At 42.6% G+C, this 27,294-nt stretch overlaps 1 protein-coding gene across 1 annotated transcript in view; it reads left to right on the forward strand.

Moving 5' to 3' along the window:
• Positions 1–2,853: 2,853 nt before the first annotated feature.
• PTPN1 (protein tyrosine phosphatase non-receptor type 1) overlaps positions 2,854–27,294 on the forward strand; it is a 34,322-nt gene continuing 9,881 nt past the window's right edge. The window contains exons 1-3 of the mRNA XM_027751866.2: positions 2,854–3,110; positions 25,681–25,771; positions 27,094–27,194. Of these exons, the coding sequence (XP_027607667.2) occupies positions 3,048–3,110; positions 25,681–25,771; positions 27,094–27,194 (255 nt within the window). The 5' untranslated portion in view covers positions 2,854–3,047. The remainder of the gene's footprint in view (positions 3,111–25,680; positions 25,772–27,093; positions 27,195–27,294) is intronic.

Here is a 27,294-nt window from a genome sequence, read left to right on the forward strand (position 1 = left end):
AACCACCAGGGACCCCTCCAGCCCTCACACACCCTGATGGACCCCCTCAGCCCTCACACTGAGGGACCCCCTCAGCCCTTACACTGAGGGACCCCCCCAGCCCTCACACTGAGGGACCCCCCCAGCCCTCACACTGAGGGACCCCCTCAGCCCTTACACACCCTGACAGAGCTCCTCAGCCCTCACACTGAGGGACCCCCTCAGCCCTCACACTGAGGGACCCCCCCAGCCCTCACACTGAGGGACCCCCTCAGCCCTTACACACCCTGACAGAGCTCCTCAGCCCTCACACTCCCTGAAGGTACCACATGCATGATGTCCCCATCCAATCCACTGAACCCCAGCCTGGTGTTCAGCCCGGTCCGATCTCCAAGGAGTTGCATCTCCTTTTCATCGCTGTTATCTACCCTCACCTCCCACCTCAGGCCTGATCCCGCTGAATTCCATTGCCAGAATGTCCCAGCCGTGCTCCCCAAGAGGCCGCTGAAGTGAAACCAGCCCCTCAAGGATGCTGCTGCTCCCCTGCTGATCAGGCACTGAAAGGTCCAGCAAACCAGGCCACCCTCATGCTGGCCCTTCCTCAGCCATCCATGAATACCCCAATTCCTTCTCTAGGATCTCTGAAGATTGTGGGCACATGATTACACTGGAGTGTGTCCACGAGGCTGGGGAAGGCTCTAGATGCTGAGTCCTATGAGGAGCAGCTGAGCGGGCTGGAGGGGCTCACCCTGGAGAAAAGGAGGATCAGTGGGAACCTTGTCATCCTCCCAAAATCCCTGACAGGAGGGGGGATCCAGGTGGGGGTCAGGCTCTGCTCCAAGGGAACAAGGGATAGGATGAGAGGAAACAGCCTTAAGCTGTGCCAGGGGACGTTCAGGTTGGACATCAGGAGGAATTTCTTCACGGAAAGGGTGGTCAGGCATTGGAAAGGGCTGTCCAGGGAGGTGGTGGAGTGACCATCCCTGGAGGTGTCCAAGGAACGACTGGACGTGGCACTCAGTGCTCTGGGCTGGGGGACAAGGTGGAGATCGGGCACAAGGTTGGACTCGGTGATCTTGGAGGTCTTTTCCAACCTCAGTTGGAATACCATATATTGGTATCTAACTGCATGTTGTGAGGGTCTCAGTTTTTTAGCCCTGGATGTCATTGCATGCAAAAGCAAAGCCAGAATTCCATAGCATATGCACCAATTAGCTGTGTTTTTCTGACATGGGAGTTGCAATGTGTGTCACTGGTGCAAATGCTTTCTTACTTCTTTTATACAAGCATATATAGGTAAAAGCAAATATTTGTAATGCAGTCTATCCCCTCCAAAATTTCCAGTTGTTCAAGAAAATTATTCATTAAACCAGGCATTTAAAGTGTTACCAGTCACACGTATTGCCCCTGAGATAGACAGAAATTTATGAAGAAATGTAAGGTACACTCTGATTTTCTGGGTTACTCTGTGAAATCTGTGATATTCAGCTGAATATGAATTTATTCAGGGCAACATCAGTTTTTGTCATTCAAGGCAATTATTTCTGTGACAACAGTACACACTGAGCAGAATGTATTGCTCATGAATGATTGACTGAAAAACTTGTACTGATTTTATGTATCAAGTCCACTCAGGTGACAAAAGCACAAAAGATTGTGCACTGGTTTCCTTTATAAGATGCAGTAATTCAGTTCCATTTAACTGTAGCATCACAACTCTGACCTCTTCTATGTAGGATCAGGTTTATGCTTGCACAGAAAATGGCCATCCACAGGAACTCCTCTTTGGTGACATGAGACAGAGCCATCTCTCAGTACGGAATCATTGAAACACAGCAATACGTTCATAATTTGTGACCCTGAAATGACAGGGAAAGGAAAAAGCAGCAAAGTGGTTTAAATCCGTGTCAGCAACACTGACGCACCTGACATGTTGGAAACTCCACCATGCTGTGCTTAGGGCATTTATAATTGAATTCTCTCATGAAAAGTGTCGATCCTACAAATCTGCTTTCACCACCTTATTCTGGGTCAGCATTCCTGCTGCAGAGGTACCAAGTGTGGCACCAGCCCTCAGTAACTGTGTGCTCCAAAAGGCAGTTCCAAACAGCCATGGAACAAACAGAAGCTGTCTGACATAAGGAGTAAAATTCCTTGCTTGGGAAGCAAATTATGCTCTACCATTGTACTTGGGATAACTATGTCCATATGCTTGGATCATCTGGACTTGAAATTCAGGATTAAGGATGCTGGCTCTCTGAGATGTGTAGGCTACATTCATTTGGAAATAAATGGTCTTAGGAAAAAGATGGGGTAGAACGACACATTTCCCTCCTGTGATAGCACTATAGCACCTGGATAGTAATGGCCATTTCAGATTAGGAATCCAAGAGCCGAGGACAGGCAATCAAACGCCAACAGAGCTTGTGGCATTCCTTTAAATTATAGGGTATGGGCCAACTGACAAAAATACATTTCATTCTGCAGATTGTGTAAGAGCGAAAAATCTCTCCATCTGACTGCAGCAAGAGAGAGTGTCTTCCCATCTCTAAGTGAGCACATGGACTCCCATCCGAGCGCTCTGCACTGCCAGATCAGGCACTGCCACCACTCCGCCCGTTTCCTGACGGCCCTTCCTCTGCAACCAAACGGCCGCAGGAGAACTTGAAAAGAACTCCGACCCTCCTGCCGCCGCTTGAACACTCGACTCGAGCCCTTCCCCACGGCTCAGACACCAGAGGGGGCCCGGCCTGGGGCCCGAATGGCTCCGATCTGCTGCGTCCTCGCTGCCGCCTCCAACCTGCGGCCCCTCAGCCGGGCCGGGGCCGCTCTGCCCGGGGCTTGGGCGGGGGCGGCGCTCGGGGCCCGAGGGGAAGGCGCTGCCCCCGGAGCCCCCCGGCCCGCGGGGCGGGCGCTGCCCCGGCCCCACCGCCCCGGACGTCGCGTCGTTGGGGCGGGTGCGCAGTTCCGGCGGCGGAGGGAGGGCGGGGGCCGGGCAGAGCCGCCGCGGCCTCGGCAGCAGCTGCAGCCGGAGCTGCCGGAGCAGCGCGGGGGGCCAGGCCCCCGCCATGGAGATCGAGAAGGAGTTCCAGCGGCTCGACCAGGCCGCCAGCTGGGCCGCCATCTACCAGGTGAGGGGCAGCGCCCGGCCGGCTCTGCCCCGCGCCGAGCGGGAGCGCTCCCGCACGCTCTCCCTGGTGCCGCCGCCGGTGCTGCCCCGGCCCCGGGGGCTCGCCCTGCCCTGCCCGGCCGGGGGCCCTGCCCGCCGCCCCCCGCGCCCTCGGTGCCTGCCCCGCTCAGCCCCGCCGGGGGGCACGGGAGGCCCCGCCGTGCCCCTCGGGGAACGCCCCTGCCCCGCGGGCACAGCCCCGCTCCCCGGGACCCCCGGCCGGGCGGGCACCGCGGGCAGCGCGGGGCGGGGGCCGCGGGCCCGGAGCGGGAGGAGCTGCCCCGGCCGGATCCTCAGCCGCGCTCCGGGCTCGTCCAGGCGCCGCTTGGAGCCCAGCTCGGACATCAGTCCTCAGCAGCCTGTTAGAACTGCGCTTTCCGAGCCGCGGGGGAGGGAATCTGTCGGATTTGCCTTTTGTTTTGGAACAGAAAAGCAGTGATGGGCAGCATCTCACGCACCGAGCTTTGCAGTCACCTTAATCGTAGAACAGAGCCTAAAGCAGCATGTTAGTAATACTTGTGCAGTTGGCTGGTACTGTTTTTTTGTTATGTCCTTTACTGCATGTAGATTTTTTGTGACATTTTAAAACACCTGTGTAGCAAACGTGAATGCTTGCAGGGGTATTTGGCTGCTGGATCCAGTTTCACATACAAGCCACAGAAATTAGTGCTTTTTTCTTTAAAAGTTCTTCACACGTGTATCTAAAGTGAAGTTTAAGAGAAGATGAAGTACATGAATGGCTGGGTGGATGTGTTCAGTCAGATCAGGCAGCATTACTTAAACATCCATTTGAATGTTTAGGCTGGTATATTGCATAAATTAATGAGCTGAAGTTCATATTTGCAACAAAGAAGTTGAGCTTTGCTTCCTTTCAGTATGAATTTCTCTGGCGACAGACCTCTAAAAGAAGGAGTGAAGTTGTATAAAAGTGAAATAAATGGACTCGAGTTTCAGAATCACAGAAGGCAAGTTTTAAAAGTAATAGCTTGCAGGATGAACGTCTTCAGTTGTTTGACATTTAGAGAATAAGCATGAAATGTTGAGCATGCTTTTCAGAAGGTCCCTTTTTTACATTTCCTTCCCTGCAGAGTGTCTGTGCTTTGCTGACTGTATCAGTTGAAAGTCATGTGGATATATGACGTTATGTTTTTGCTGAACTGTTCTGGACGATTTGGTGTGTTGCAGGCTTAGTACTCAGGAAATGATTTTGAGTAATAGAGCTTTGTAATGGAAGAGGTCTAATTCTACAGGTACAATTTAATTACAGAAATGAAGTATCTAAGGAGAATGAGGGAATGGGCCATTTTCAGTGAAGGATCAGCATTCAGTGATATTTTTGTCCTACTCTCTTTGAATGATGTGACTCAGTAGCTTGCCTCAAGTGTGGCACAGCATGAGCTTTGATTCAGGATTGAAATTCAATTAAAAAAAATAAAAGGACTAAAGTGATTCTTTGATTTGCATCCAACTATTGATATGCACAGTGGGTGGGGTTTTTACTTGTTTTTTTTCCCTGAAATTGATTAGTAAATATGTGCATCTGTGTCATGAAATTCAGTTTCTCAATTGTATCCTGCTTTTAAATCGGCTCTTGAAAATGACATCTTGGCAGGTCATGTACATCTGGAAGAACAGTGTGCTTCTCTATAATCCGTGCTTTTGATGTCTGGGCTGTGACATTAACAAAGCAGTTTTCCTACAAATACCAGGCTTTGCCTGAAGAATGCAGTAAGTAGAATAATCTATGTTATTGGTGCAGAAAAAAAGCCTTCCCCCAAGTTCATTGTACCACAGGCTTCTGGTAGCTGGTGTTAACGATTGTAACTGCTGAAATCCAGAAATGTTCACCAGTAATCCAAGTGAACATAATGCAATTTGCCAACAGGCTCTTCTTCTTGCTCTTGGCTAAATCTGTTATCTAGAGATACAGAGCTGCACAGCATCTGGAGGAGGAGTCAGGAATACTACAGGGAGGTGAAGCTAATTGAAGGTATGGCTACAAGGAGGCTTGTCTGGGTGCCACGTGACTTAGAAGGGTTAAAATTGTCCCAGCTTCTTTTTTTTTGTTGTTTTTTGGACGAGCGGAAGCCGTGTTTAGCTATGATAGTACAGTTGTGACAGAACAGAATTTAGATTACTTTTTTTTTTTTTCCAGCAGAAATAATCACAGGATGGGGACACAAACATTTCAAAATTAAGACCTCGTGTAGGTGATTTTGTGACGACATGACTTGGGCGCCACATGTGTAGTGGAACATTCTCCACGACAGCTGGTCAGAACAGGGTGAACAGTGATGAACTTCTTCGTGTTTTGTTGGTTTGGCGATTTTTTTTTTGTTGGTTTTGATTTTAGTTTTGGGGTGAGTTTTTTTTTGTTTTTTTTAATACCCATTCTTGTCCCTTTATTTTCTTCTAGATTTACTTGCTACAAGAACTATGAGCCATGAGATCCTGTGAAGGTTGTTCAGGGACCTAAGTGATAAAAAGAACTGCTCAGGCTCTGGCTGTTGCTTGTATTTTAGAGAAACATACTTAGAAGATAATTAATAAAATAAGACCTGATCTAAGCATAAGAAAGGCCCATTCAAATTCAAATCCTCTTCCATAAAACAGTAAGTTAAAGGAACGTGATTAAAGGTGAGGTGCTAAAGGTGTGCAACAGAAAACAAGTGCTCAAGGGTAAGTGAATGGTACGCACCCTGCATAAATATCATCAGAACTATCTATTGGAATGAAAAGCATTCGCTCTGCAGATGTCACAACAAAAAACCCATAGCCCAAAGCTAAGAAAAACACAGTTTAGGCTTGCTGTTAGAGCAGGTGAGAAAAAGGTAGATATTTGTTCAGAATATCAAAGCAACATTTGATTTTCATTTACTCACAGTGAGTGCAACCTGCATTTTCACAGTAATTTTATATGCAGAAGTCTTTCGGAATTTTAGGAGGTATTTTAGTTTCTAACTTCTCACACAGTGTGATAGAATGAGATATTATCTTAAAAACACAACCCTCAAATACAGGTAGGGTTGCTTCTTGTGTTTATATAAACTGAGTATGTTGACTTTAGTATGTTGGCCAAATTAATGTTGATGTGCTTATCGGGAACAGTAAAAATACCTCTGAATTATTTGCCATTCAACTGGGATTCCATGCACTATGGAGAGAGGCAGAGCTGACATTTGGGGACAGCTCATGCAGAGTTTTCCGTGTGAAGGTAACAAAATGAAACTAAAATGTGCACTCTTTTCTAATTTTTATAGTTAGTAGAATATAAAGTAAGAAAGAACTGGGCATTGTCTGCATTTTCAAATATATTTGGAAGTGGTTATCCTGAACTAACTATGCTGCTGTGAACTCTGGAAAGCTGAAGTGCAGTTAAGAGTTGGGTTTGAGGCCTGTAAGAGACACATAATTGTTCTAAGTTTCTTTATTAATTTTTGAGGGCATTCTAAACAAATATGAACGTGAATGTCAGTTTTTCCAACCCCCTCTCCAAGCTAAACTAAAATACTCCACATTATGAAAATTAATAAGCTTTACTCAGACGATGGGAGGAAGACAGAAAGGTTTTGTGGACGTTTGGATATCTCTCTGTGAAGAGAGAAAAGGCATGGGAAGTTTTTTACATATTCACTGTCTCTGGGAAATATTTGTAGAATATGTAGATAGGTTTTGATGCTGAAAGTAAACTGTGAAACGGTTGACCCTGTAGGCTTGTACTAGTGTGGTTGTGTTGTGTATTTAAAGTCAGTGAGCAGGAAGTCCTACAAGTGTTTTTGGTTTATGAGCTGCAGGAGGGTTCAGATGTTGTCCTGCTGCATTTGGGTTACTGCTTTGCTCCGGTGCTGAGCAGCAGATAAATTGAGGCATGAGCATGACTTATTATAAATGCATCTTTGGGCTTTATTCTGCCAGGTCTTGCTGCTGCAGAGTGCAGGTCTCTGCATGCAATGCCTTGCCACTGCTTAATTCGTGCTCTGTTGATTCATCCGAGGCTTGGTGTAATTGGCTCTGGTTATGGAAAGCTGGTTTAGAACTGAGAGTTGCAGGGAGTCTCTTTTCCTTCAATAAGCCAGACATATTCCGTGTTTTCCAGGCTGTGCAGCCACTGAATTTTGATACCTGTTGTGGAGGGGCAAACAGGGATGGAGTAGCAGAGTCTCTGTGGTTCCCAGAGCCAGCACCCTCCCCTGAAAACCAGAGTTTCTGTTGAATTGCTGGTGATGGCACATTTTGTGCTGTTAAGACTGGATCAGAGCACTGCTACGTTTTTCCTGGACTTTTTCAGGTCAAGACCAATTGTGTCTACTGCTGGCAAATGTGAGTTTGGGCAAGTCCTGATACGTGGGGCTGCTGAGATGCTTAGTTTTGCTTGGTTTTCAGAGTCTAAAATCTAAGTATTTGAACCCAAATCTTCTGTTGATAGCATGCTGAAAGTAGAACATAGAAAAATGAAGCCTGTTGTGGTTATCATTAGCTAAAAACCTAGAAATGGTACAGTGTGCACACAGTGCTCCACCTGCTTCTGAGCACATCCAGAAGGGTTTTGTGGTGTTAGTAGGTTCTTCCACATGGTACTTATTCCTCCTTCTCTGGGTTCTCGAAGGGTAGATGGATAGAAGAAAACTTAAGGAGAAAGCAGTGTTGGCCACATGCCAAATGTTGTTAAATTCAAATAGAAATAGCCCTTGTAAGCAGAGAATAAAATGTGGTAGTGGTAGACCCAAGTATTTTTGAAACTAAAATAACTCTCTAAATATTCTGGGTAGGTTTGAAATAACAGTTCATCCTATGGTTAACTAAACATTAAAATGAAATCTTTTCTTGTAATACTTTGCAGATGGACTTTCTCTAAGGGTTCTCTTTAGCTGAGACTTTGTAAGCTGTGGTTTACGCTGAAATATCACTGCTACTTTCTTGTAAACATGAGAATTATCAGGTTTTAGATCAGTGTCACTACTTATCTGTTTGGATTGTGAATTTAGCCTCATTATATACCTGAGGATACTAAGTGATTCCTTAAAATTGAGAATTCACCTGTGCTTCAAAGTGGACATCTTTGATATAAAAGAAAATTAAGGAGGTAAGAGTTTACAAAATACAAAACCTGTAAGAAAAGGTACAAGCTTGAAGTCATGTCATTGCTTGTGCTCCAGTGAATGTGAGATTGGGGGGGTTTGTTTCAGCCACCAGATAATGCCACAGTGAATTTGTTTTCCCATAGTTAAATAAACTAGTTTTTCCTTCAGTCTCCACATATGCAAAATGATATTTATATTCAGTGGAGTGATAGCTTTTTTTTTTTAGCTTTCATGCCCTTTTGTAACACAGAGGTGAAGGAACAGAATACTTGCATTTAGTATCAGTATTCTGTCACTAGTAATATCCTAAGGAGTGTTCTACTAGGATTTGGGGGTTTGTGTGTTTGGGGTTTTTTTAGGTACCTGCAAATGAGTGTGACAGAAAGGTCAGCTCCTGTAATGCTTCAGACAATTCAGTATCATAGGTGGTTTATTCTGTTATTCTCTGTTAAATCAAAGACCTGTTATCCAGCATGGAAGGGATAAGTTCCCTATGTAGAGGGAAAGTTTCTCAAAATGTGACTTGAGTAGGAGGCTTATTAACAACAAATGGATAAATGTTTGAAAATTTAATATTGTACCATAAACCTACCAAATTAGCAAAATAAACAAAACAAACTCCAACCCCTTACCTGGAGTGGTTAGAATGTTCCCAGCGATTTCATATTAAAGTTTACTTAATTCTGCTTACTTCTGTAATACTGATTTGGAAAAAGGACAGCACAAACTAAGACACAAAACATCAGAGCCTTGCCCAGGGCTTGGTGTCGTCTGCAGTGCTGAGGCGAAGCACTGTCAGTGTTCAGACATTTTACAGAATTGCATACATTTAAAACTTCACTATTTTTAAAATACTAGACTAGACTAAAACTATTAGACTGGAACGTTTGTGTCTGCACCTCTGTGAAAGTGTGCACAGCATCAGTGTCAGAGGAAAGCAGCTCCAGTGAGAGTTTTTCTGAAAGAAGTGAGTTCATGAAAATGCAGAAACCACTTCTCTGCAACGTTCATAATTAATAGAGACTTGATCTGCTCTCTAAGCTTGGCTGCGTACACCACTTACCACTGAGGGTTTTGGGGGTTTGTTTTAGTCATTGGTCAACTTGTTTCATGTCGATTTGCACAAGAAGTATTTTTTTCAGTCTAGTGCCAGCAGACATGCCCTTGCTGGTTTGACTGGGAGAGGCACTTTGATAGAGCATCCAAGTGCCTTTGTGTGTTCCCTTTGTAGATGATGTCGTACAAAAGCCAACTCCTTTTCCCCCAACCCCTGTGCATTTAGCTGTGCTTTTTCTCTCACCCACGCTGAGGTACGGCGAAGATTCAACAGCTTGCCTGTCATATTGTGCTGAGGAAAAGTGATAAAAGTGATTCTTGGAAATTCATGTGATTCTGCTAGTAGTGATAGCTGATCTGCTTTCAAATCGAGTTTGTGCTTTCTGCTTTTAAGAAAAAAGGGTTCACAGAACAGCAGTGAAAAATCTGATGTCCTTGTTGGGAAGGAAAATCAGCTAGCATAATATGGAACCTTTGGAAATGTTTTTAATGAATTCTTTTTCTCATTTTTAATTCTGTAGGTTCCCTTTCCATGTGCTTTCATGTTGGACAATACTTTATCCTAGAATATGGACTGATAACCCATATCATAATGTAACTTATGTTTCCATAAGTTTTGCATTAGTAAATAGTGGAGTAATGAGTTAGTAAAGGGCAGCTACTTGTGGAAGCAACATAAATCCAGCCAGCTTGTTTGAGAGGTCTGTTGTTTAACTTGTAGCTAGAGTCTGTATGTTTTTAAACTCAAAGTATTTATCATCAACACCAAGTCAGATGTGATTGCTTCCAAATTGTTGTATATTTTTCTCCAGTGACTTTTGTTTTTAGCATATACTCTGCTCCTGTCTCCTACCAGTCCTTGTTGGCATGATAAATTACACTGTCCTTTTAAGCAGAATTCTTTCGGTGTCACTGATACTGAACATGTACCTTATTTAGTTGCTGATTTGTTAGTCTCTGGAATGAAAAAATACTTGGACAGTCCCACCTCCTAGTTGAGTGTATCTTTCATGGAAGAAATAAAACCACCTTTCTGCTGCATCCAGCATTAATCTCACATTGAATTCCCTTAAATAACACACTGATACCTATGTTAAAGGCCCGTTTCCATTGTTAGGAACTGAAATTTGATTCCTCCTTTGTATGGAGGATGTCTCGTTTCCTTCTGTTAGGAGTTCCGTAGTTGTCTCAGCTCTTGGTTGCTGTGGATGCTTTGGGAACATGTGGTTTAAGGGATCAAAAGTCACCTTGAGCACTGAGGGTGAAGAGATGAGCGATGAAGATCATTTACCTCTTTCACTGACTGTGAAGAGATGGTTGAATCAGATTGGCATCGTTTGGTGCCTTTTTCTTCTCCTTAGAAGAAGGTTGAAGCAGTTTCAACATCAGTAGACACAGAAAATAAGAAAACTCTGGTGCTGTACCAGGGCCAAGTGTGGAGCTGGGCAGATCTCGCTGCAGGCAGAGGAGATTCTCCCCTCTGGGCTGAAAGCTCACTGTACTTAATGTACTAAAATAATCACTTGTTAAAAATGCTACTACGTAGTACTATTTTGAACTTAAAGTAACTGTTCTATTTGTGGTCTTTCAGGTGCTTTTTCTTGTATCTGAAGTTCCCAGAATTTTATGCTGCTTCTGTGAAGTACTTGATTCATGGAGTACTTGATGCTATGAACCGTCCTACAAAAGACACTCTGTTTCTCAGATTCTTTATTTTTATTTAGAACAAGTATTCTACACATAGAGAGGAATGTTCTCATAACCTTCTTCCCTTGTGCACATTTGAATGAGAATTGCTTGTTTATATCATTTCTGATCCCACAGTAACAGGTTACAGTAGCATAAACAGTGTGACCTTTTAATGTGATGGCAGGAAGTAAAATGTGAAATCTATTTTAAAAATGCATCTTTGACTAAGGAAGAGTATACTTCCTTTTTCTGACAGGAAAAATAACCCATACTGGTTCAGAAGATCTTGACTCCATTATACTGTGTGGGGCCTGTTTTTTCCACTGTCTTCTGTACAGTCATTGCAGCTGCTTGAAGTAGGACTAAATCTCTGCCATCCTTGTGTGGAATTGTCTGTCCTTGCTTGGCATTTGTACAGCCATCAATGACTAAAAGTGGGGGCTACAGGAAAAACACAACTGACATGAGCAAGAGGGTTTAGTAAGAGGAACTTCTTTTGGAAAGAAGGAAAGGGTGGGTCATTGGAGCAAGAACAGGAAAAAAACTACGTAGCTTATTAAACAGCTAAAATACATATTGACACATTTGACAAAATTTCTGAGTATTCCAGAAATGGAAGAATAGTGGGGAGTTTTAAACAGTAAAGAGAGGAGGAGTGGACAACCACCAAGCTCTAGAAAATATTATTGTTTGTTTCCATCAGAGTTTAATTAAATTGGAAAGCAACATTGTCACTTATTTCTTAAACTTTGGACAGTGGAGAACTTTCACAGTAAATTGTAGTTTCTCCTAGAACTGTAGGTTGTCATGACCAAGAATCGTGTTTCAGCCTGTATATGTTTTCATTCCCAGTATTGAAACCTTCTCAGAACTGGCCTGCAGTGTTTCAGGACCAGAGCAGATCTGCCCTTGTGCTGTTTCAAAGCTCGGTAGGAAATGTGTGAAGGACAGTGTGTGCTGTGAACCAGCAGACCCGTCCCTTTGATCCTGGCACATCACAGCACGAGCTGGGCTTGGGTTGGTAGTGCCCCAAACACGCAGTGTTGGGGTTGGCAGTGGTGGTTGGCAGCAGTTGGCAGTGAGCACTGTTACCTTGCTGGCTCATTAATGATTTCCCTTCAGATAGGAGTTCTTTCTGTATCTCCCTGATTACCGACACACCTAAACACACAGAGATAAACCAGGAGAGAGCGTGTGGCAGTGTGGCCAGGCTTGGGAGCAGAGAGCAGAGGCACAGACAGGTGGTGAGCTTGGGTAGTGTTGGCTTGGGGAAAGAGAAGGTGTGAGCAGCCCGAGGGACAAACCCTGTGGTGCTCTGTCGTCCTCTGGAGAAGGGCTCAGGAACGGGCACCCCCAGGTTCTGGAGCTGCTTTCTTCTGTGTCCACCAGACTCATCTTGTTTTCACTAGAAGTGAAAGATTGGAACAGGAGGTTGAAAATATGTGAAATCTTTACAGCTGCTAAGTTCCTGGATTTATTAGCCGACATGAGAGCATTAGTGGAGAGGTCTAATCTTACCAGTCTTTTTAAAGGTTGTCAGGAAGCAGACAGAGCAGAAAGGCTTCGTGAAAACGACTGACTTATGTCTTATTTGTCATTGATTTCATGTTTATAATTTGTGTGAAGCTGACCATCAGGAGCCTCTGTTGGAGCCAAGCCCGTCAGGCAAGGCTTTGCTTGGTGCCCCATAGTCCAGTGTACAGGAGACTTCTCTGTCACTGACTGGCAGCAGGAAATTCCTTGTTTGCCATTGTTCTGCTGAGTTCTCTACCACATGAAAGAAGGATTTGGGGTGGTAAAACTGCTCTGTGCTTATTATCTTTTGAGAGTAGATAAATAAGGTAATATTGCTATCCAGTTAGGAGCAGGTACTCGTTTATTGTTTTCATGTAATAATATCTACATTTTTAGGGTTTTCTTGCACAAAAATCTTTGCTAACAATGTGTTCTGCATATAAATCTCTCTACACACAAAATCCTGTCTTGGAATACTTAGAGAAAAATAATCCAATCTTCTGGCAAAAATGCTTTGCCCTCAGCACTGTTGATGTAAAAGGAAGCACTTGTGTGTGATTCTGATAGTTGATAACATTATTTGTGGACCAAAGCTCGTAAGCCTTTAGTGTTAGCTGTCTTTGAGGGGTGGGGAATGGAAAGAGATGTGGTAAGTATGAAGGTCTTTCTTGAAGATATTTGGAATTTTATTGCATTTTATACTGTTTGATTTTTTTTTTTCTGTAAATGTTCCAGATCTGTGCTAAGACTGCAAACGAGGGTTTGAGGTAGACACCGAGTTACAAAGCATGTTTAGTCGAGACTGATAAGTGGCTCCGGCTGGCAGGAAGTGGAACATGATGAGCAAGAGCCTGGTGGAGCCGTGGGGTGTGGTGGGTTCGTGCAGCTCTGTCTGGGCTGGGAAGGGGGAATGGAGGAAGCAATGGGAGCTGTGCCTTTCCACAGAGGCTGCTGTCACTGTCAGAGGTAGAAGTTACTATGGTTGCTTGGCTTTGCTAAATCAGTTGGTGTTCTCAGATTTAATTATTTTAAACTAGCAGGATGCGTAGATGCATTAAGTGGCAAAACTGTTTATCTCATCTGATCCATGGAACTGACTTTCACTCAGCAGTCTGGTTCATTAGCATGGGGAGGATTAACCGGCCCTTTGAAGGCCTGGCTCATCGAGTTTTGCAGTCTTTTTCATGTGCTGGGGTGCACAGTGCTAATCTGTCCTGCATCAGGATGTCTGTGAACGCTTATCTTGATTATGTGATGTGCCTGTTAACACTGACAGTTGTTTTTTAAACTCTCAGTTGCTTTCAGATGAGAAGATGTCCTGCACAGCTGGAGGTGAAAGCTCCCTCTCACTGCAATGACAGTTTAAACGACCTCTAGTAACACAGGATTGGTTCTGTCAGTGTCTTACAGAAGTACTTTGCAACTCGGAGAACCAGTCAAATAGTGAATACATTTTAGCACGGAAGGTCTGGCTGGTTTGGGTTAAGGGAGGGATTGTGTCTGTCTGCTGGAAGCTCTCAGGCTTGTTGGCATGAGGTAGATTTTCTCACACATTGTCTTTTCTGAAGACATACTTCTGTTCACTTTTTCTGTGTGAGAAACTGTGCTTATGATAAGTAAAATGCAGTATCAGTATCCACTGCAACTGCAGACTTAATGTGCATTTTTATTTTACTGTGTGGAGGGCTGTCAATAAAGTGAAGTGCTCAGGAACTGACCTCAGAACTGAGTAGCTTAATTCGTCTGGATGTCAGTAAACAGTACATCTCTGCTGTAAATATTTAAGGGTTAAGTTTCTCTTTCCAAAAAAGTATTGACTTTTCTCTCTTATCCTTAGAACAGTTTACTACTCTGGAAGTAGTTGCGTAAACATTCTGCTTTAAGAGCAACTTCTTCTTTTAAAGCTTGGTGTAGAACAGAGGTGTCCAGCCATTCTGTCCTGGAGCATGTGGGGCTGGACAGTCTGTTCTGCCCCTCTCATCAACCAGCGTGGCCTCTGCAGCCCTTCCATGACATGACAGTCACATGAGTCAGGTAACACGTGTGTAGGCTCGTGTTTGTGGGTGAGGAAATGGCATCAGTGTTTGACTTTCCCCCAAAACTGGATTTGGGCCACAGATTGTGAGCTGAACATCTCAGGTTCAGAACACTGTAAGATTTAATATTAACCTAGCTTGCTTTCCTAAACACATATTAGACAGTCATGTGAAAAACCAGGAGTATCCCAATTCTACTTTATCTAACATCTGTTTTCAGCAGTACTGTTTGTTCTAAGCAGGTTTTTGTGTGCATTGCAGTAGCTTGGCAACCTGTAGGTTGCACCATTCAATGAATTCAGTGTGCTTTTAATCATCACTACAATTTTCCTTTCCAAATTTGAATATTCTAAGTACAGGGAATTGGGCATCTGTGATTATAACAGCAACTGCCATGTTAAACAGATCCCAACTGAAACAAGCTGCTTATGCAAATCTGTAATCCAGAGAGTTTCTTCAAATTTCAGTCCAAACGTCTTTCTTAAGAAAAGATACTTATAACTTCTTTCTGAGAATGGTAGTTAAGCAGTTAGAGCTACTTAAAAGTTCCCAAATAGGGATTTGGGCAGTCTGCTGAAAAACAAAGCTGCTAAAAGCATGACTGCTCCCTGGTTCTGCTGTAGGAGCAGAGCTTGAGTTTGACCTTTCCCTGCATGTAGAGGCATGAACAAGGATTGTGCAATCCTGTTAATTGTACATTCTCTTTAAACTCTTGGCATCTCGTTAGGTTAGAAATGATAAAAAGCTTTTGGTAACAGTGTAATGGGCATGCTTTGGCAGAATGAAGCTGTGGTACTTACTTGCTTGTGTACTTACTAGTGGCCAACATGGGGAAATATCCTTTTGCCACAGATTAGAACTTGCTGGAATTTCATATTATAGCCTAATTTGTAGGGAACAGAATGCAGGAGGGAGCCTCATTTACCTGGGAGGGAGCTGGTACCTGTTGTAACATACAGTTCATCATTTTGAATGAACAGGGGTTCTTGATATTAAGGTTTTCCCCCTCACACTCCTGACTTGAAAACTGGATCTCAAGAAAGCCAGTAAAGCAAAGTACAGTACAAATGTCTTCAAGGAAATGAAGTTCACCACTGAATAAGATGTAGATACCTTTTTTTTTTTTTTTAATGGGTAATGTGGAGTTCACAACTTCCTATTAAACAATTCCTGCCACTTCCTTTCTTGTGTGTTTTAGTACTTCCTTTACATACAAGCTCATAACTTGCAGAATTTTGGTGGAATTAGTAAAAAGTTGGAAATATGGCTGTTGCCTCCCTCATAGTATTCTAAATACAAAATAATACTGATGTGGTCTGAACATGTGCCCCATTGTAGTCATGAGGTGACCTTGTCAAATAGAGAGACAAATTTGATTTAGCTTTTAGATTATTGGAGGTTAAATAATAATTAGTAATAAAGATTACTGGATGAACAGAACCATTCCTCAAAATCTGTGTGTACTGAATAGACCTACTTCATGCATAAATTTGTTGCTTTAAAAAAAAAATCAGTTTAATTTTACCATAGCATATGGCAAGCTGGTGTCTAAAACTGCTTGAACTGACTACTTTCTAAAGGCATATATAACTTCTTAAACTCCAGATAAGAATTAAGTCTTAGAAAAACTATTTTAATTCCTATTTTCTTCCGTGAACACCTGATTATTCTATCATCTAACATTAGATAAGATTTGAGTTTAGTTTTAGTCAGTGGTGGAGGTAGAAAATGAGGCTTGCAGATTTGCTCTGTATTCATAAAATCCTGTTTTCACAATGGTGAGAGACTTTCAGACCAACTCAAATCGAGAAAATAAAAATGAGGCAAACTCCAGAAGTTCTGATTCCTAAGTAAGAGTCCTTTTGTTTCTGGTTTTATGTCATCATGGAAAATAGGCCATTGACAATTATGTAGAAGTGCCTTTGTATTTAGGAAGTTTCTCACCAAAACCACCAGGGGAATGCAGGATTCCCAGGCCTGGCTCCCTGTCCCCTTCCAGTGACAGTTCTTTTTTCTGTAGTGCTAATGATGGGGTAGGGGAGCTGTCTAAAGCTTTCTTCCCTTGCCTTGAGGGACCAGGGGAGACAAAAGCATTCCTACCAGAGCCTAAAAGAATGGCTCAGAGAAATGACCTCCCTTCCACAAGGAGAAATCCATAATTGTTCCAACACAGCTGCCGGGGTTGCAGCGAGGGGGTTGGATTCCTGAAATGGGAGTGAGGAACATTGGCTCCTAAGTTAGAAACCTAATGAGTTCGAGCATCCCAGATGAAAACTAATCTGCTTGGAGAGCACAAGTAGCATCATTACAGCAACCAGGAGGTGTCTTCTGCCTCTCTTCAGGGGGGGACTTCCTTAGCTGGGGCAGTTTGCACCACTCCTGAGGGAGGACACGAGCGGCTGTTCAGAGAGAGAGCAGATCGAAGTCACTGGTCTGTCTCCTTCTCACTGAAACCCTTTAATGTTTTAGCAGTTCAAGTAGACGTGAATGTTTATTTTGGAATATAATGCCAACAACAACAACCAACTTGACATTCGGGTATTCAGAGGACAATAACAGTGATGTGAAAAATGTACGGTATTTTCCTTTGTAAGCCCTAAAAGTATATTTTTGCAGCTCCGAGTCTCTAATGAGCCAGGGGTTATGTGTGTGCACGTTCTCACATTCAGCCCATCTTTTCCCTTTGCATGCAAATGCTGATGTGTTAATAGCATAACAAAAATGAATTGATGATAAATCTCAGAGTGTCTCCTGCTTTCCCTATTACTCATTGCATTGACTGTGGTTTTAGGAGGTGTTAAGAGGTGCCAAGTCAAGTTATTGAATTTGTAAAGAGCTTGATAAGTAAATACAAGAAGAAGTCTGGAGCTCTCACGACTGATTTTGTGTTTTCAGGCACATTTAGTACTGTAAGGCCTCTGACGTGGGTGAAGTTTTTACTTTGGTCAGATTGTCTCTGTGTAGCCACCTATCATTCCACCTACTTTGTAACATTCATTTTCAGCACCCACCAAACTTTCTGAGGTCGTACAATTTCCTGTTTTCAAGTAGGAATGTAAACTTCCTTGGTCTTCATTAGTGGTAACCACTTTAATGTGCACAATGGCACCATTCAGGAGAGGTGTCTGTTTTCTTCTGTTGGAACCTCATCTCTCTGTGACAGAAAGTAATGCTGCAGAACAGGCTGGAAAGTGTAAGAAGCATTGTCCTGTTTGCTAAAGCCAGGGTTAAAAATCCTTGTGATCTTACTCAGGGAACTGTCCTCCTGCTAAATGTATGGATGTAAAATCAAACTGAAAAAAAAAAATCCAACCTCACCACTAGGAGACTGTTTAAGAAATCTTTTCTTTCTCTGACCTGTTAGGATTGCCTCGAGGATTAGAACTAGAAAGTGCCTCAGAGCTTGACAAATAATTTTTTTTTATCTTATTGGATAAGCAAAATGATGGATTTAGGAGAGATGATGACTTTGTGGTAGCTGGCAGTTTATCCCACATCACAGGTATTGCTCAGGTCTTGTGTATTTTGTAGGTACTGTACATGTCCCCAGGGCTGCATCCTGGCCTTACTCCTAACTAAAATCCCTGATGCTCCATGGATGCTCCCTAATTAGTTTCAATTAGGGACAGAAGGGAAAGCTAATTAGTTGGTGAGGTTGTGTGTGTATTTGTGGTTGGTGTTTTGGGAGTACTTTAAACCACCTTCAGCTCCTTTCCCAGGACAAGCCTCTGGTTTAGCAGTGGGCTCGTGCTCTGTGCTGGCAACCCCTGCACTGTGGCTTTCCCTGGGGAAGGAACATGATCTGTGTATCATACCAGTTGAAGTGTCTGGGGAATCACCCTTTGTTTGGAAGCTCTGCTTTGTGATAGGCTTTCATGGATAATTTCATAACACAACAGGAAAATGGCTGTGGGAGCTTGGATGGGCCGTGTCGTGGTGCAGCTGCATGTGTACCCCTAGAGCAGGGCCTTGCTGGAATGGTGTTCTCCTGCTGAATTTGGTTTTCTCTGGTACCTGCTGGTTTTGGTATGTGCTAGGCAATTTGATCTCTATCTCACATATGGTACCTTAATTTGAAAATGACCTTGACAAAATGAAGATCACTGGGGAATTGCAGCCTGCCCTTCTCTCTTTGACAATTCTGGTGTTTTAACAAGTCCTGCCTGTTATTGATGAGCAGGTGTCACTGTACATAGGGAATACTGGTCTTGCTAATGTGACCAAGATTGCTAAAATACAGTTAGTAATCTAGATGTGTTTAACTCATGTCATCTGCAAAAGGATTAAAAATAATGCTGTGGTAGCTCTGCAATTGCTTGAGTTTAAACTGCTGATAAGACAGCTGCTGAAACGTTGGCCTTTCTTTTTTAAAAAATAAATCTAACATTTGTAATTTTATTTTGTTTCTCTAAAATGTTTGTCCTGAGCGAAATGACTGCGGTGTTTGTCTGCTAAGCTGCTAAAGTGCTGTGCTGTTTGTCTGGTTTTTAGTCAACATACTTTCCAGGAAAAGGTGAAAGGACACAAACACCACAGACGAGTTTCGGTTGCAGCTCAGTGCATGTGAAGTGTGTGTCTTAACCTGAAGTGAAGTGTCTTTTCAAAAAACTTCCTGGAGGCTTAGTAGGAAGAGTCAAACTTCAGCTCCTCAAATGCACAGGGCTAGTTGCTTTCAAATTCATTTCTGATGTTATTCCTCGAACCCACAGAACTTGCTCTGTGCTTGAATGCTCTTGGCAATTGCAGTAGTTCTGTACAGTTCATTACATGAGCCTGTTAATAGTCTTCCCAACTGATTTAAAGGGCCTTAAACTGTGACAGTAGATCCAACACCAAACAGCTGCCTGGAATCTCTGTAGGCAGAAGATGATAATGTCCTTCTCTGTTCTTTAGTCCTACCTAGTTCTTTAGTAGCTTTTCAAATTTCTTGTTAACTGCAGGAATAATAACACCAGATATTCTGAAAATTTGTATTCTTTTAGTTGCATGCCCAGGCAAGTGGAAGAGCAGGATGTGTTCAGAACCAAAAGCCTTAGAGCAGACACATGCATTGGGGTAAAAAATGGGAGAAAAGGAAAAAGAATCTGTAAAGGTCCATCCATCTTTTAACTGGTAAGACCTCGAGTCTGCTGCCTGGTGAGGAAACAAGTCTTACGTTTGATTATCTTATTTATTAGTCAAAATATTTCATTTATCTTAAGATTAAACTGTGGTAATGGATTATGCAAGAATTTATGGCATTAGTAGAGTCTTGCTTTCTTAGCGTTAACTGAGGTTATTAACACTGTATCTCTGAAAGAGAGTAGAGGACTCTGAGTATAAATAAAGTTATTCCATGGTTCCATTTCATCTGCAGTGTTTTCAAGTGCATCCCTTGTCCTTTCCAGTTTGAAACATGTCATTTTTCAGCTTGTCTAAACTCTAGAAAATACCTTGCTTATGCAGCACAGTGATCTGATTTTGCTATGGAAAGGTGTGAGAAGAAGCTTTTCTCATTCCTCCCTTACCTTCTGGTATTTACAGTTTTTGTGTCTTTTTGTCCTCCCTGAAGCCTGCAAAGCCTTGTGGTTTGTTGGGTTGTTTTTGGTGGTGGTAGCTCTGTAAAAGCTATAATCCTTTCAGATGGCTTGTGAGATGTCAGAATGAAAATATTAGGTAGCTAGGAAAGCAGGACTCTGTTTATAACCACAGTTGTCAGTCTGTGAAGCCTGGAATACCCTACAGGCCAAGAATGACACAATTTTAAACTCACACAAAACCTATGCTGCAAACAAATTAAGGTCTGAATTTGCTAAGCAGACTGAATTCCTTTAGGAGTTATGTGGATATCTGGGCTGTCAGATGCACCAGTCTGTTTGAGATGAGGTTAAACCAAAACTCTTTATGTAGAAACCTGTAATGTTTGGGCAAATCAAGATCTGGATCTCATCTCCGTGGTTATTTTTCTTCTTAGAGAAGAAGAGTAACTGAGTTAGAACCTCTTGACACTTTAATGAGAGTGTGGTTTATTTCCTGGCACTGACTTTGTTTGATGATACAGATAGCAAAGCTTTTCTTTTGCACAACAGCTGTCAAGAAAAAAGCCATTTTGTCTTTCAAAAGTCTATCCTTCCAGTAATGTCCAAGATGCACTCCTGGAGCAGACTGAGTATCTGGGAGGAAGAATAGGGATGGATGTGAAGAAGAAGGGAACTTGGGTTGTTTTCTTATGCTGATGCTCCATTCAGTTGTTTCCTGTTTTGGCAGAAAGTACATGGCTACAAAACAGCAGAAGTTGAGTGTTCCTGCCAGCAGCTCTGAACTTCTTCTGTTATGGGTCATAAATTTCAAGGACAAACTGTATTTTGAACTTACTGATATTTGAGAAGTCTCATGTAATTCTTTAACCTGATACTAGAGTTTCCCTGGCTCTGCTGCAACCCTCAGAAAAATCAGAATTGAGAAATCAGTTTTCACCCGTTGCAGGTGACGTTGGAGCAATACAAGAATCTGAGCAGCTGAGCTGTGCAGGATTGCAGAGCTTTATTGAGCATTGTCTTCCTTCTGGTAACATGCAAAATAAATGTGCTGTTAAAATTTGGAAATGACACAAGTCTGTGTCTCTCCCCCTTCTGGAAGTACATGCCCAGGGTGTACGTAGGTTCAGGTGCAGGTGTTTAATTGAGCATTTGCAGCGTTCAGTTATCTCCCACGATAAAGTGGGTACAATAAAGTACTGCAGGCTTTACTTTCATAAGTCTCTCCAGTTGGGCATGTTGAAACTAGTCAGTGGTGAGAGACAGTCTGCTAGCTGGGATAGATGTGGGCCTAGGAGAAATGAATCCACTTTGCCACGTGTGGATATGATTTAATATCGCAGTCATGCCCAGTTTACATTCTCCTGGGGGGTTATTTCCGTGCTTCCAACCAGCTGACTGGTGTCACAAACTCTGCATAGCCACATTGCTGCAGCCTGTTCAGGTTGCCCCTGGAGTGCTGAATTAGCAAGGGGCTTTCTAGGAAAACGATGGTGCAAGTGTGGCTTGTTTATTTATTTAATTATTTACTCAAACCTGGTGTAATAGTGCTGTTGAACTTTAAACAAGCCTGTCCCTTCCTCTCTCTGTGCTGTTTGACTTCAGGAAGAAGCTTGGCATACCAGGCAACTGGTTTCTTATTTTTCAGGGAGATTAATAAAGAAAAAAATGTATTTTACTTGCGAGCAAAACTAGGAGACTAAATAAAATACTTTTAAGGAGTATTAAAATCCACATTTATTTCACTTACGTGGCTAAAATTCTGCAGCTGCTTAAGATTAATGTTGGGTGATGCAGCTGTCTGTTCATTTATCTGATCTTCAGATTATCTTCTTCTTACCTACAAGTTACATCCTCATTTCTTGTTCTTGCCCAGATATCCTGATGTAAAGCTTAATGTAGGATAAGAAATCAAATCTTCCATGTCAAAGCAGGTTACATGAGCAGCTGATCTTTGTGTGCTTTATATCTTATCAAGGCTCCCTTGTTGGGGACTCAGTTCGCTGCTTTTCAGGGACTCAGTTTGCTCCCTTACATGCTGAATCTGAAGACCTGTTCCCATCTGCAGGTGTTTATGGTGGATCCCTTGGTACTACTTGTTTTTCTTGTGGTCTTCTCAGCAGGTCTTTGCCACCTCATTGAATCGTTGAGGTATTTCCATTCTGAAATCAGTCAGTAGTGACACCTCAGCAAAGAGCACCTTTCACTTGATTTTATTGTAACTTGTTTTTACTCCTCCACCTTTTACAGAAGCCTCATCGTTTTTCTTACAGAAGCCTCATCATTTTTTTCAGTGCCAGCTTTAAGAGGAAACCTTTTTTTTTTTTAAGCTTTTAAGCTAAAATTACTTTTTTATTTAAGTCTTTTTATACTTGTGAATTACTTTCCTTAGTGTGACTGCCTCAAGTAGATGGATTGGGTGCACTTCTGTGGCCTCTGATAAGATCTTGGCAATTGCTGCTTCCCGAAGGAACAGAACTGTTAAAATGACAATCTATTGTTATCTCTTGGTCTGAGCTGCTCCAGAGTTTATGGTGCAATTAAATAGTGTGATCAAATTGAGCCCTGCTGCAAGGCTCCCAGGGAGTCTGATTGATGAAGCTGAAGGCCTTGAGACTGCACCTTTAGTTCCTCTTCTGGAAATACTGATATGCAAATCCACACAGCCTTGCAGTGTGTGAATGGCTGCCCTTGCATTCCGGGTCCTTTCTGTGCTGCAGGACTTGTGATGTGATGGGCCAAGTGGAACCCATCGGTGCAACTGAGAGCAACCTTCTGGATATTGCTGGAGGACTTCTTATTCCAGTCACTGTTGCAAATTAACAGCTACAGGAACTTCCCATTTGGAGAACCAGGCTGCAGCAGACTTCCTCTTTCACCCCTGAAGTGTTTGGGGCACTTGCACGGGGTACAGGACCTAAAGCCAGGAGATGAGTGGTGTGGAGTGACTCACGCTCCAAACCCGAAGCATTTGACTTGGGAAAACTGACTTCAGTTCTAGCCCTTCCTCTTTAAAGTTTTATGTTTCATGACCTTTTAAATGAAATGTCGAGCTTCCTTTTTAACAGACAGGATCTCTGCAGTGTGACTTGGTGTGATTCAAGATTCGTCACTTTATCAATTCCTGCCTTCATCCACTGCCTTCAGTTCTTATGGCATCGCTGGCTCCAAGTTCCTCAGAGTATAATAATTCCTCATAGTATAATAATTTCTCATAGCATAATGGTTCCTCATAGCATAGTAATTCCTCATACCATAATAATTCCATGCTGTGTATGACTCTGCTTCCTCCTGCACAGAAATCCTGGGGTGCTGTTAGGGACATATTCTGAGCCTGCCTCAACCCCAGTGAGTAGCAGTAGTTATGTGACTCCAGCAGTACCCAGGACCAGAAGTTTTTGACAAGAAAACCTTTAACATGGCCACAGGACATTGTAGTAACTTGGCACGAGGTTGTTTCTCCCCAATAATTTTCTCTGTTGAAGGCCATCTGATTTTCACTAAAGTCAGCTCTGTATCCTGGAAGTGATCTGGGATGATAAATTCTTTTGATCACTTCAGATGTTCTAGCAACTGCTGTAGCCAAAAAAAAAAAAGGAAAAAAACCCAACAACCAAAACCCCCAACCACTTTTATCCCATGTTGCTGAGCAGAGTATGTCCCATGCTTTCAGCATGGATTTGAGCACTGAGCTCCAGGAATACATGCCCTCCAGGATATTCTGTTTTATCGTGTTCATTACACTCAGAAATGAAGTGCTCTGTGCTGGTTGGATTTTCACAGAAGGCAGCAGCTTGCCTGTTGCCATATCTGGGTCTCTCATTTTATTCCCATCCCACCCCCACCTCGTGTTTTTTCCTGTTTGTTGAAGCATGCTCCAGAAATATATTGCCCTTTTTAAATTGTCTCTTGAAAGCACATGAGTAACTTCTTTCTTTTCATTTTCTCCGTGCCTGTGGGAGTTATGCATCTCTTAGAACTCCCTTATTCTTTCAAGACCTTTAGGCATTGTTGCATCTTGAAAAAGATCTAATGTTTACTGGTGAGGTAACAGCCAGCTCTCTATTCCCTGGACAATAAATTACACCATCAATTCCTTAAATACTTTGATGTAGATGTTTGAATCTGTGGAACTCTCAGAGACTGGCAGGAGATTCTATGTGCACATACATGTGTATGCCTAAATAAAATGTTTTTATATTAGAATGTCTTTTTATAATTCCATTTCGGTAAGGAAACATTTGTTCCTTTTCTGTTTTTTAAAAGAGGGGACAGTTCTTTTTAAATTTGTTAATGCTGTGAAAGGAAACAGTGTACATTAGGGCTGCTGCTAATTTAGCCCAGTATTTACGGAAAAATGCCTAAGGGATTTTGGTTTGGTTTGCATTTTGCTGATTCTATAATATGAATCCTAAGTGGTGGGGTAGTTGTGTTGGTTTGGTGTTGGGTTGGGTTTTTTTTAACGCTTAAAAAAGTAACGCGTGTAGGCTCTGTGGGAAATGTGGTCAGAGATCTAGAAAACCATTTTTCCTATTTCCCTGGTCTTGTCTCTTGTTAATCCTGTACAGTCATTACAGAAGAATAAACCCCTGTAAAATACAAAGTCACCAACCTGGTGTCAGAGACACATTTATGAAAACACCTATTTTAGCTGCCTCATGTTTGAGATATTAGACTGTGGCAGTGCAGATCATATTCTCCAGACTGCATTCCTCACAAGCAGAAATACTGGCAGCCATGTGTTAAGTTATAAAAAGCTGGCAGCTGATGTCAGGGCTTATTTCAGTGAGGAGCTGTTTTGGAATACTGTACTAATTTTGGGTAGGTTTATGTAAATTAGAACTACTCTCAACATGGAGCATTCAATGAAAATTGATACATAACCTGAATAATGCAGCAGAATAGATAAGCAGGTAATGTGCTCCAGCAGATAACCCATTTTAAAATAATCTTTGGCATTGTACATGATTCTTTATGCAGAACTGCATGTACACAGTATTTATTTACAATGTGAAGTTCTGTTTCAACAAATTGGGATTAACCTCCAAGGATGGCAGAATTCTTTTTAACTTCTGAAATTGTCTCAGATAGCTGAGCTGTCATATGCATCTGAAAAAACCCAACTGAAAGAATCCCAGTTCTGTGGTTGAGATGATACGTGTGTTTTAGCTGAGCATGTGAGTTGGATACAAATAACTTTGACCATTTGCAGCTTTGTGACATCTTACTAAAAACCCCAGGTAAAGATGCAAGTGATCTTAGACAAATCACCACCCTGTGTTTGATGCCAAGGGGGGCAGACAAGATTTTTTTTTTTTAATCACAGTGAATGTTTTCGTTGCTGCTGAGTCAGAAGCACAGTTGATATTTTGACTGAGGCTGCAAACAAGTGCTTAAAGCAGTTTATGTGAAAGTGTTCTGCTTCGTTATTATGCAAACTAATAGTATTTTAATACAGAAATAATGTTACTGTTGTATTCTGATACATTTAAACTCGATTCTTAATTTGAAGCCCAAAGTGTTTTCTGGCCAGAACTCCCACACATGAAGATGTGAAGTCACACGGGCATTTGTCTTAAAATAGCTAGTGGTATGAAATTTGATGGATTCAGATCTAACACTTTATTTTTTTGTTTCAGGACATCAGGCATGAAGCCAGTGATTTTCCATGTAAAGTGGCCAAACATCCCAGAAACAAAAATAGAAATAGGTACAGAGATGTCAGCCCCTGTAAGTACACTTTCATTTCCATTGTTTGTAACAGACTGTTGACCTCTAATGACTTCTAACACTTAAATGTTCTTTTTAAGGACAAGATTCTGTTAGGTGGATAAGCATCCAAGACAATTCTCTGTGTTAATGTATTTATTTGTGAGATAGATGTCACAGGATGCCATTATATCCATAGGATTATACTAGAGCAACATACAGTAGAGTCTGTATTTGTGGGCAGAAAGCTGACAAAAGAAACTTGCTTTTGAATTCTGCTAGAGAGGAAGGGTGGCTGAAGCAGCACTGCTGCAATGGCAGGGGTGGTTTGTGCTGCAGTGTGTTCACTCCCCAGGGCATCCTGCTGGTCAGCACAGGAGGCAGCACTGCCCCTTGTGGGAGGTGGGCAGCAGCCTTGCATAAAACATGACTGCTAGAGAGAAATCTGAGCTAATTGGAACAGAGGAGGGGACATTGGCAAAGGAGGTGCTACAAGAGTGAGACCTGTATTTTTGAAATGATTATGGTCTCTTATTCCGGTGGGAAGTGCATCTTTGAGCAAGTGTGGCCTGGACAAGGCAGGGCTCAGTTGGGGGTTGCAGCCTGTTTTTCCTTCCATGGCCCCAGGAACAGAGACAGTACCACCCAGCCTTGCCCAGGCCTGGCATCCCGTGAGCTTGGGCTGCTACAGCAGCAGTGTTAGACTGACCTTGTCGTGGGGCAAATCTCCATCCTCTGTCCTTGGCCACAGTATTCCTGTGTGGCAGAGAACTTCTGTACTTGGTGCTTAAAAGTTCCTGAAGCCTTCGGGGCAGTTGACCAGAACAGTAATGTTCACATTGTTTGTTTTACTAAGCAATTCTAATATCTGGGGTTGTGAGTAAGAGATGGTTCCCTTTTTGCCTTTAGATAAAACTGCTTCCAGTCTGGCTTTCTTGCAAAATGTGGGTTTGAATGTTTAAGCTGCAAGAGATAAGCAGTTGTGTAATTCTATTTATTTAAAACCAGTAACTCGGTAACTGTACAAATAGGTCAGTGTGGTCTGGTTTGCAGATTACTGTGGGGATTATTTCAGATGCAAATGCTTCATTCTTGCAGTGTGTTCTTGGAAGGTGAAGAGCAGCCTGTGTTCACTCCTCTGCTGTGGTGCTGTTCTTGCAGTACCTACATTGTATTTCCAGAGTTACAAGCCCAGGGGACACCTGAACTACCTGGGGTTATTAAGCCCTTTTCATTCTTCAGGACAACTCAGCTTTTTTGACCCTAACACCTTATGGGGTTGTGCATGGATTCTGCTGTGTTGCATATACGTATTTAACCAGTGTTTTCTAATTATGCTGCAGTTGATCACAGTCGAATTAAGCTAAACCAAGGTGACAATGACTATATCAATGCTAGTTTGATAAAAATGGAAGAGGCCCAAAGGAGCTACATTCTCACCCAGGTAATTGCTGGCAGTGGTTAATAAAAATCATGTGGTGGTTGGAGTTTTTTCATGGGTTTTGTTTATTTTCTTTATTGTAAAGCCAGTTAAGTGCATATAC

Source organism: Pipra filicauda, unplaced genomic scaffold, assembly GCF_003945595.2.
Source record: "Pipra filicauda isolate LSUMZ 115617 unplaced genomic scaffold, ASM394559v2 scaffold275_size1018216_pilon, whole genome shotgun sequence".
NCBI classification, from domain to species: Eukaryota; Metazoa; Chordata; class Aves; order Passeriformes; family Pipridae; genus Pipra; species Pipra filicauda.